The sequence below is a fragment of the Hipposideros armiger genome, unplaced genomic scaffold (genome assembly GCF_001890085.2).
Source record: "Hipposideros armiger isolate ML-2016 unplaced genomic scaffold, ASM189008v1 scaffold_164, whole genome shotgun sequence".
NCBI classification, from domain to species: domain Eukaryota; kingdom Metazoa; phylum Chordata; class Mammalia; order Chiroptera; family Hipposideridae; genus Hipposideros; species Hipposideros armiger.
In genome coordinates, this window is record NW_017731514.1 from 1,362,110 (window position 1) to 1,372,895 (window position 10,786).

The 10,786-nt window shown below is 63.0% G+C and overlaps 1 protein-coding gene across 1 annotated transcript in view; it reads right to left on the reverse strand.

Moving 5' to 3' along the window:
- The window catches only part of WNT7B (Wnt family member 7B), a 45,535-nt gene extending 34,755 nt beyond the window's left edge, over window positions 1-10,780 (reverse strand). Inside the window, exon 1 of the mRNA XM_019651669.1 lies at window positions 10,583-10,780. Coding sequence (XP_019507214.1) covers window positions 10,583-10,665 — 83 coding nt within the window. The 5' untranslated portion in view covers window positions 10,666-10,780. The remainder of the gene's footprint in view (window positions 1-10,582) is intronic.
- Between the last annotated feature and the right edge of the window lie 6 nt (window positions 10,781-10,786).

The following is a 10,786-nucleotide window of genomic DNA, read 5'->3' on the forward strand; positions in this document are numbered from 1 at the left end:
AAACTGAGGCTTTGACAGAGCACTGGGCGGGGTGGTGGCTAGGGACGAGGGTGTCCCAAGAGGAGGCACAGAGAGGCCTGGAAGTGGCAAGGGCTCTGCTGGGCAGTGAGGGCAGCGCCCTACGCCTCCCTGGCCTCGCTTTCCCATCTGCATAGTGAGAGGCTGGTGCTGCAATCTAGACATCTGCAGCTGTGTCCTAAAGAGAGTTCTCTGGGTTTGGGGTCCTGGGTTTGATTTCTGCATGGCCGCTGACTCTCCCTGGCCCCTCTGAGCCTCAGTTTGCCTCTCTGTCCAATGGGGAGAACAGCCCCTGCTCCCAGGCAGGGTCTCCTGAAGGCTGACGCCCTGCACCGTGGGGCCTGCCCGCTGCAGTCTTTCCAGGCCACTGCTCGGCTCAGCTCGCTGCGCGCCGTGTTCCCGGGGAAGAGAGCAGAGCGTCCGCCTGCTCCCTCGCGCCCCCGGCGGGCAGCCGCCAGCCCGCCCTCCCCACATAGTTGGCATTCCTGGCCTGGCATCCTGGGACCCCACCCTGGAGAGAAATCAGGCAGCCTTGGAGAAAGCAGGCAGTGAGCAGGGGGTCTTTGGCAAGACTGAGGCCACTGGAGGTGGGTAAATACAGCCAGGAGGTCCTCCGCTCCCATGAGCTGGCACAGGGAGCTCACAGCTAAGGGGCCACAGGGAGGTCATGGCTAAGGGAACCCTCCAGCCCCCGCATCTGCTAAATCTGTGAAATCAAAACCTCACCAGTCACGGTGACCCCAACGCATGGACCTCTGACCTCAGAAACTTCCAGACCTCTGATGAGCATTCATGGCCCATCAAGACGCGCCTGGGTTCAGGCCACACTGGACCAGTAATTCCCCCTCCCGTGACACCCTGCCCTCTCCAGGCGCCAGGCAAGATAGCTTGATACCTCTTCCCCCAAGAAGCCTGCCTGAGTTTCTCCTCTGTCCTCCCTCCCTCCTGGCATCAGCCGCATCTACGCCAGGCTCCCGGAGGCCACGGGGGGCTGAGATTCAGTAGCACCTGCCTAGCCAGGCCACACCTCCTGAACCTCTTGCTGTGCCCTGGAGCCCCCGCGGGCCTTATCCCCCTGACCTTTCTCCTGACTTCCCATGGCACAGATGGGGACACCGACGCCCAGAACTGCCACAGTACCTGAGGCGGCACAACAAGTTGAAGTTCAAGCAGAAATGAGACCCCAGGCCTGGCCTTGGCCTTGACCCTGATGCCCCAGATGCTGTCAGACACGGGGGTGGGCGCCTTGCAGGCCTGGGTAACCAGGATGTCAACCTGAAACCTCAGGACAGATGAATGGACGAACAGGCGGGCGGAACAGGTGGGAGGAAGCTGGCAGGACCCGCTGGCCCACAGCCAGGCCCCGGCCGTCCTGGCCCCTCTGGGCATGGTTTGAGTAGGTTTGGGGGCCAAGACCCTGTGGGCAATGGATTATGAGCAGTCACATCTGTGCAGACTGCCAGGCGGGGCCGAACTCCGGCCAGGGGACTGAAATTCAGACCAGCGTCCTTGAGGGCTCCCTTCCCAAGACCAGGTGAGGGTGGGCCTCCCTGGGCCACGCAGCATCTCAGCATAGGGGCCCAAGCCCTTCTAGGCTTCCCCCCAGTTTTATGGTCCTCTGCTCTCACCAAAGCTGGGGACCTCCTCTGGGTACAGCTCCCTCTCCACCCACCTCACTTTTTAAGCAACCCACTGCCCTGGGATTGCCCTTCTGAGAATTTCTAGGCCACCAGGGCCTCCCAGCCAACTACCTTAGCTCAGATGCCTCGAGAGACAGCCGCTCCACCCCTCAGCATCCTGGCAGCACTGACCTCAACGGCGTGGTCAGCGCTTGCTGGGCCAGCACCTTCAGAACACTTGCCTGGCTCAGGGGCCCCAGGGCCCTGCCCGAGGTGGCCTGAGCACCTGAGCATGGCCCCTGACTTTGCACCAGAACCCAGTTAGAGGAGAGGAGCAGTATCTCGTCCAAGGCCACGCAACCACCTGGCAGGGGTTCAGAATCAGAGCCAAGAGCAGGACCGGCCCTGGGTCTGTCTCCCCACTTCCGGGCTCTGCCCAGGTCTGTTTCCTCAGCATTCGTCCACTGCCAGCTGCCCTCCCCGCCCCTCCTCCCCCTGAAGGAATCTCCTCCCTGGAAGGGAGGCAGCCCAGGGGAGCCAGGGGTCGCTCTGGGCTCACACTCAGACTTGGCTGCAAACCCCGGCTCTTCGCACCTCTCTAGGAGGGGCTGGCAAACAAGCATGTGGTGGCTGGCCCCTGGGGGCAGCCGGAGTCCCCCTGCAATGCCCACTCCTGGGGCGGGGGCTAGACAAAAAGGAGGACTTCCCTAGCAGATGGAGTCATCACACCTTACACCCTGCCTTGCTCCTGGAGCTGCTAGAAAGGACATCAGGGATCACGGGGCTGGGGTGTCCACCCCCCTACACATCTCCAAGAGCCACAGCCTGCAGGGAAGCCTTGCCCGGTCACACAGCTGGCAGGTGGGGTCTGAGACAGAGGACAGATGGGAGCTCTCGGGCAGCTCACAGCCCTCAGCCCAGTGTTCGCCCCAAGACACCGACTGGCTGCAGCCCCCATCTGGCATTTCCAGAGCCAGTGTCCCTGGGATCCCCATGCCCTGTGTGATGAGCCCAGAGGCCGTGTGCTCTGAGCTACTGGGGACAGGATGAGCAACCAGTGCCCGAGGCTGCTGACTCCCTGTCCAGTTCTCCCGTTACATCTGCCTGCCCAGCCAGCCCTGGGCTCCCGGCCTTGTCACCTCCCACCCAAGGCACACTCTTTGGGCACCCTCCCCAGGCTGGCTGCCTGGCATCCCAGCCTATTTCATGGGCCCGAGGCTCAGGGCGGTCACCCTGGGAATCTAGGCATGCCAAACACCATGTTCCACCCCCAAAACAGGGCCCCCAAGGGGTAATGACTCTGCTGGGCAGTGACGAAGGCTTGGTCCATGGGTACCACCAGTTCAGCCCACTGTAAGGCCCGAGGTGGGCGGATGGGCACAAAGGACAGGCACCAGGAAGATGGGGACATCAAGGTGATGGATCTAGCGCCTTCCGGAGGGGGCGTGTCAGTAGCACCTGGAAATCCCCAGCGCTCCTCGCCAATACTGAAGTCAGCCGGGGAAGTCATCTAGCCCCCCAGCTCACCCCTGTGCCCAACTACACCCACCAGGGGCCAGCACGCCTGGGGCCTGGAGGCCTCTGCCACCATTGGGCAGTGGGCCCTGACCAGGTCAGTGGGCCTCACTAGGCCCCTGACAGATGAGCGGTCATCGGACCCTCCAACACATGTTAACTGGGCCCCCACTAAGTGCCAGGTGCTGTGCTGGGTGCTGGGGGTGGGGGTAGCGAGCGGCCAATCTCAAGACCACAGGCCTGGCCTTGCAGAGCCTACATGCAGACGTTACGCCCCTCCTGTCTGTGACCCCATTCAGCCCGCAGATCCTGCCGGGGGGGAAATCGCCCCTGCCTGCAGCCCCCAGCCCCCGTCCATCCGCGGCCAGCGGCAGGAGCTGCCCTCTCTCGTCTCCCGCCACCCACCCCGCACCCAGGGCCTTTCCTCAGCTCAGGGTGAAGCTGCACACCCCGCTCTGCTTTAAACCTTCCCTCCCGCGGCTCCCGGGCCTGAGGCAGCCGCCTGCCACCACTCCCCCCTCACCTCCCACCATCCACCCCACTCTAGCCCGCTGCTAGCCACGCCCCGTCCCCCCAGCCCGTGCCCACAGTCGTCCCTCCGCCAGCAATGCCATTCTCTCCAGTCTTCTTTCCGACCAGGCCAGAGGTCGCCTTCCATGCGAGGTCTTCCTGGTCCACCCTCACTGCAGGTGGGCTAGGGGCTCCAGCTGTGGGCAGCACCAGGCTCTGTGTAAACGACCGGGAAGAGAGGAAGGGGGCTGCCCAGTTACACCTGCACACACCGCCCATCATGTCCGCCTAGCCCAGCGGCTGCCGTAGATGCTGCAGCGTGAGGGGCTGGCGGGAAGGGGAAGAAGGGAGTGGGGCCCCTGACAGCATCAGGCCCATCACCCAGAAGGAGAAACCAAGGTCCAGAAAAGGGGCAGGTGGCCCCCAAGGCTGCCACAAGTCCACAGCTCATGGCACCAAACATGCTGACCCCACAGAGGTCGCAAGCTGGCCAGCTGGGGCCACCTCCTCATGATTCCTGGTCAACAGACAATTCTAACCAGCTAGGAGGTATGGTTTCTAGACCCATGTGAGGTTACAGGCAGGGAGTTAGAGGGCGAAGGGGTCAGCAGGACGCCCTGAGAGGCAGCATGGACCCGAGAGCCGCACAGACGCGGGGTCGCATCTGGGCTCAGCCCCGTTAAGCGTGATTTAGAGCGTCACGGACCCTCACGCACCCTACTTTGCCACCTCCCACGTGGGTGGCCCTTGCTTAGCCCCGCTGTCCCGGCAGCCAGAGAGGAAACAGTCCAATTGGACCCCAACTGGTGTGCACACGTCAGACCCGCAAGAAAAGGCCTTCCCAGGGGGTCCGGAGTCCTCCCGAAGTGGAACGCAAAGCCCTGTGTCCCCCAGTCGGGGTTCCGGGGCGCAGGTACTATGTTCTGGAGGAAGTCCTACTCAAAAAGGTTTTTAAATCTGTTTTGCCACTTGTGACGGTGAGGGCCTAAGTCTCAGCTCCGGACCCCTCCTCACCCCGGCGGCACCAACGCCTGCCACAGGGAGGGTGAGCCGAGACACCGCCACCCTCGTCCCGGGGCTCCTTCCCTCCAGGGGCCTGGCCTATTTGCAGCTCCAGCTGGGGACAGTGGCTGGACTTTTCAGCACAAGAAATACCTCTGGTCTGGGAGGGGAGGGTCGGGAGCAGGGACAGCCATTGGGGGCATCTGGAAAGTGATGGAAGCCCACAGGTGTCAATGGGATGGGAGCCAGGGGATGCTGACAGAGGCTCTTCCAGACTATGGCTGACACCCAGAGAGCTGCAGGGTGCCGTCCTCCCTGGTGCCACGATGGGTGGCTGGCAGGCTTTAGGGTCTGCACAACAATGGCTGCTTGGGGACTATAGAATTATAGTGCCTTCCACTCACAGCCTCAGACCGCGAGCCCTTTGTGGCATCCCCAGGGCCTCAGAGGCCACCTGCTCCAGCCTGAGGCTGGGAGAGGCGTCGGTGGGCAGGGTTCCAGGCTGCACTGGGCTGCTGAGGCCGTGGGACGACCTTCTCAGGGCCTCAGCGTCCTCATCTCGTCCATGGAGTGGGCCAAGCACACCACATGGCTGCTGGCACAGAGGACCCATGGGTGCTGGCTTCTTTCCAGGCAAGGCCCTGCCCCAGCATCCCTGGCCCTCGCGCCTGCATCTGCTTGCATGCCTCCAGGGCCGGAGAGCTCACTGCCTTCCTGCCAACCTCAGGGCTGGCCCGAGCCTCAGGCCCTCCCTCAGAGGGTGAGGTCGCCTGGGTGCGGGGCAGGACCGAGAGGGGTACTAGGCAAGCGAAGCAGCTCTGTGATGGAACCGGGGAAGACGGAGAAAAGAGGAGGGAGCACACCTGTGCCCACCCCCACCCCTTCGGCCAGCCTGAGGGGAGGCCCCAGCCCCGCGCCAGGAAAAGAGGACAAACGGTGGTTTTGTCCTTGGCCAGCGGGCGGCCTGCGCCACACAATGACCCTTTCATCAGGCTGAGGGAGCCCTGGGCCGGGGTTTCATCTGACAAGGGAGGGCGCCCAGCCTCCTGTCCCCTTGCTGGGGTTGTGGGGAGGGGGGCTGAGCCCTATCTAAGCTGGACCCAGGGCCATGGAAAATGGAGGCCTCAGGGGAGCCAGCAGAAGCCCCTCTGACCGCCCCAGGGGGAGAGAAGTCCTGAGAGATTAGGGCACTGGCCACGGGCCCCGCGGAGTGGCCCTGTTCTGGGTACTCCCCAATTCTGAGCTGACAGAGGATCTGGGTCCTACAGTCAAGACCTCTGCCCCACCCTATCCGCTCCCCTGTCACCACCTTCAGCGTCTATCAGAGCATTGGTCCAGATCCCCAGCTGGGGTCTGGGCTCCCACAGGCTGCATGAGGCTCTGGGGGACACGGTGGGGATGGAAGGGGCCAGGGGCAGGGAGTGTGACTTGCTAGGCCTATGGCCACCATGTCCCAGGGGAGCCAAATGCAGAAACAATGTGCAGTCAGGGCTTCCAAAACCATCTCCCTTCATGGTGATCTCCCCTAGGGCCCCTCCACCAGCTGCCTGTGCCACCCTGGAGCGCCTCCCTCCATTGGGCCACCAGAGGAGCATGTCCTCTCAGAGATGGTGGTGGAGCTAGTTCCAGAGCCAGAGGGCTGTTACCCTGGGCTCTGGGTGACCTCGGGGGAGGCCACCTCTGCTGGACTCTGGCGTTCAGTCTGCCCATCTCAGCAAGATGCTGTGAGGCTTCCTCCACAGGAGCCCTGGATGAAAGGGTTTAAATGAGACTTGTTCCTTCTAGGATTCTCTCTCGTCTCCCGTGTAGTCTGGGCCACTCCTAACCAGCCTTCAAAACCCCATCTAGGTGTCATCTCCACTGAGAAGCCCTCTGAAACACCCTAGAGAGTTCATCACTCTCTCCTGAACAAACACAGCCACTGGTCCTCCCTCTGTGTTGCTAGTGGCCAGCCTCCCTGCTCCTAATAGCAGGGAATGACCCTATCTCCTAAGCACTTACTGTATACCAGGATCCCAGCCGAGCACATCTCTGCACCTGCTTGTTGAATTCTCACACTCGCTCTAGGAGATTTGAATTCCCGTGGCCCCCTCTGTACAGAGGACACAGGTGAGGTTACAGGATGCACCCAAGCAGTAAAAGGAGGAATGGGGGTGGGAACCCTGGGTCTGGGTCAACATCAGGCCCTTTGGCCTCATGAGGACTCAAGGAAAACCTGGTTAGAAAATGGGCCATTTCCCTGCAGGCTTCAACACACAGCGGCAGAGCCCACTGTGGCCCCAGAGGAACTCCTTCCCATTCCAGCCCTTCCCTCCTACACACAGAGTGTCAAAAGGTGTCCTTTCCAGAATACACCAGTCCCCGCTTTAACTAGTGGTTTACGAGCCTCACCCACCCAGCAGTGACTTCTTGGAGTTCTCTGTGATTTGTACATCTTGAACTAGGGGTCCCGGTGCTGGGATTTTGTCAGGTTCCCTGGCTCTAACTGTGTGTATACCTACCCCTCCCCAGAGCTGCACATGCTTTCAGACCCTGAAGGCATATGGGCCTGACCTGAGCCTCCAAAGGAAGGCTCTCCATCCCAAGTGATGGAAGAGGAGACAGGCCCAGAGAGGCCCATGGACCTGCTCGAGGCCACACAGCAGAGCGCCTTCCACGCCCTGACAGACACAGCCCTCCAGCCTGGGAACTGTTCCTCCTAAGGGCAACCTGTCCATGCCTGAACTGGTGGCCCCATTCCGGGCTCTGATGCCACAGGAGTAGGCCTGATTCAGCCCCCCACCCCCTGCCCGAGTCATGCCCACAGGCTTCTGGGGCTGCGGTGGACACCACCAATAAAGCCACAGCGGTGAAGCCGGGAAGAGGCCCAGCCTTGGCTGGGCAGTGGTGAGTGCCCCCCACCCCCCACAGCCAGGTGGTGGGTGAGTAACCGCCCTGTCACCCATGACTCACTCAGCTCCCCAGAGCGAGCGGTCACCATGAGAGACTCGTACCGGAAGACCTGGGGGGATCATTGAAGCCAACCCCCACATCTGGGAGAGGGAGGCCAAGACCGGAAGGGACCTGCCCAGGACAGGAGGCCAGCCTGGTCCTGGCACAAGGCCTCGGCCAGGCCCCCATACCAGCTGACCTGGCACTGCAGGCCCTCCTCTTGGCCTGTGGCCCCCCACCTGCCCTCCCTTGGGCCTCCATTGACCCCCACTGGCCCTGCAAGCTTCTGCTTTGACAACAGAGGCACAGAAGAGGGTATGGCCGGCCAGAGCTGCCTCGCACAAGCTCAGCTGGCCGAGCTCAGCATCAGACAGGGGCTCAAGGCCCTTCCAGGCCAGCACACCCGTCGGACCCAATCAGTGGCAGGGGCCCAGGCATGCATCTGGGATTCGCTGTGCACGGACCACAGCCCAGGACAGGGAGCTGGGAGAGCAGCCCAGATGAAAGGGGCAGGATCAACTGCCCGCCAGTGTCTGTGATCCCGGCAGTGGGATGCCTTCTGGAAAGTTCTCTGGAGCAGAAATAAGCCTCCACCCAGGGCCCCTCCTGCCCCAGGCATTCTCAGGTCCCGCGGGGCAGACCTTCTTGAGCATTCCTGCAGTTCTGAGGTGGGCTTACCGTTGACCCCCAACAGTTCTCAAAGAACTTTTGCACTGGCAGCCTCACCTGCCTGCAGGCTTCAGCTCAGCTGACGGAGAGGGTCTTCTCACCATGCATGCTTTAATACGCATCATGTGGGCCCTACCCTCACCCATGGCATCTTATACATCCGGCTCATGCCCCCCCCGCCTCCCCCCCAAACAGGGAAGGGAAGCCCCAGAAATGCCTGGAGCCTCCCTCTCTTGCTCCTGGGAATATCTGAGTTCATCTCTGCTCCAGAAAGGCTGGCATCAGCACTTTCTTCCGCCTGGGGCAGCAGGTCAGGCTGGGCTGGCTGGAGGGTGGGGTTGCTGAAGGCAGGGCAGGAGGCAGAGCCTGACTTACGCCCCCACCACCCCCTCTGGACCCCAGCACTAGCCCAGGAACGTTGGGGAACTTGCCTTGGGGGAATTCTGCCAACAAAGCTGGCAATGCACACTTGTGGAGCGAGCCTGTGTGGGCACAGATGGTAGTCACTGCAGGCCCAGATCTGGGGGACCAACCCAAAAGGAAAACTTGTGGTCTACAGAGGTAGACTGGCCACCACCTGCCCCGGAGCCCCTCAACTGCTGCCTCGGCTCCCCGCTCTCACCATCTCCTGAGCCCCTTGCCCAACTCCTTCTCTCAGATTCTCACTCGAAACCACCACCGCCGCCCCCCAGGACTCCAGGTTTCCCACCCCTGGACATCTCTCCATTAACGCCGAACCTCAGCCAGCTGGCTCCAAAAATGATTTCTCAAGCAGAGTAGCTGCGGATTCTCTAGCGAGGCTTAAGGCTGCGATTCTGGGGGAGGAGGAGGCTCCCGACCTCCACCTCCGACCTCTGAGAACCTGAAGCTGGGATTCCAAGGCACCCTGGGCTGATCCATTTCCCGGGAAGGACGCCAGAAACAGGACTCTCTTTCCTAGCCTGAGTCCCCAGTGAGCAGGAGGTCCCCACCCGCCCCGCTCCCTGCCCGGGGCAGCCTGCCTCAGCCCCCCCTACCCACCCCACCCCAGGCGATGCCTCCGCAGCCGGGGCTGCCCGCCGGGCCTGGAGCGTTCTCTGCGCCCGGACCTTGTAATTATGTCCCACAGCCCGGGAAACCGCGGGCCTCGCAGCATCTGGCTGTGGTTGCGAACTTTTGTTTCAAGATGCGCGACTATTTATAGAAGGAAAACTGGTAGGATAGTAATTTCCTAGGAGCTGGAGGAGAAATTGGCTGCGTCTCTATTAAAAGGGGGTGGGGGAGCGGCGATTTATTAGGACTATGGCCGCGCAGGGGGAGGCGGTGGCGCAGGGAGCGGGGAGGCAGCGGCTGCCCCCTCTGGCCGCGTGAGGCGACCCCGGACGTGGCCCGCGTGTAAAGGAGGGGGGGAGGGGAGGAAAACGGGGAGGGAGAGCCGGCTCTGAGGTTTAATCAGTAGCATCCAGCTTAAATTCCCCCAAACGGCGGTTCCATAAATCAAACTTCTTTTTAAATCAGAGGCCAGAGCATATGCGTCCCATTAGGCATCCGGCGAAGCCACCACTGCGCCGAAGCACCCCCTCAGCTCGCTGGGCCCGGCCGGGCCCTGCCTGGAGCTGCCCGGAGCCTCGCGGGCACTGCGGGGCCGGACGCACACGCGCGCCCACGCTCCGCGCGCTGCCTTAGCGGTAACACCCAGGCGCACCTCCGCCGGCAGCCCGAGCGCTCCACGCGCCCCCTCGCCCCTAGGTGAGGCGTCGGCTCCGCGCGAGTCAGGCGGCCCAGCGCGGCGGGAAGGCGCTAGAAGCCGCAGCGACCTCGCAGGGTAGCTTGGACGCTCGCTGTCTGGTGGGGCGCGGCGTGCACGTGTGTGCCAGTGTGTATGCGGGAGAGTTGGTATGTGCGTGCCGCTCTCTCGAATGTGGCACGGCCGTGCGGGCCATGTGGATTTATATAGGAAGGGGGATCCCGCTGGTCCAGCCCGCTGGGACGCGCAGGGAATCTCCGCGCCGCCCGCGCGCCCTGCGGCCTTTGCGCTCGGTGCGCGCAGCGTCGTCTTCGGGGAGCAGTCAGGCCTCTTGAGAGCCACCTTTTCACTGATCCCAAAGCCGGAACTTGTCACTGCCAAAACGCGCCCCCTCCAAGGTCCTCCACCTCGGCCGCTTAGGCCGGCGTGGCGACCCAAAGTACCCCGGCTCCCCCGCGCGCGCGCGCGCCGGGCACCCGGCGCCCCGCCCAGAGACCTCACCGCCGAGTTCCCAGCCCGCCTGGCTCCTGCACCGAAGGCTGCGGAGGGAGCCCCCCGCCCGCCCACCCCGCGTGCGGCCCGCGGCACTCACAGGTAGCTGCCACTGGACAAGATGAGAAAGATCTGCGGGCAATAGACGGAGAGGAGCGCGCTGCGCGGCGACAGCAGGAGCATGGTGGGCCCGCGCTCTTGGCGGGGCTGAACAGGCCCAGCGGGCAGGGCGCCTGAGCCAACGAGGCCGGGGTCTCCGCGGCCCTCCCCAAGGTAGGGCGGCGGCACCGGGCCCTAGGAACCC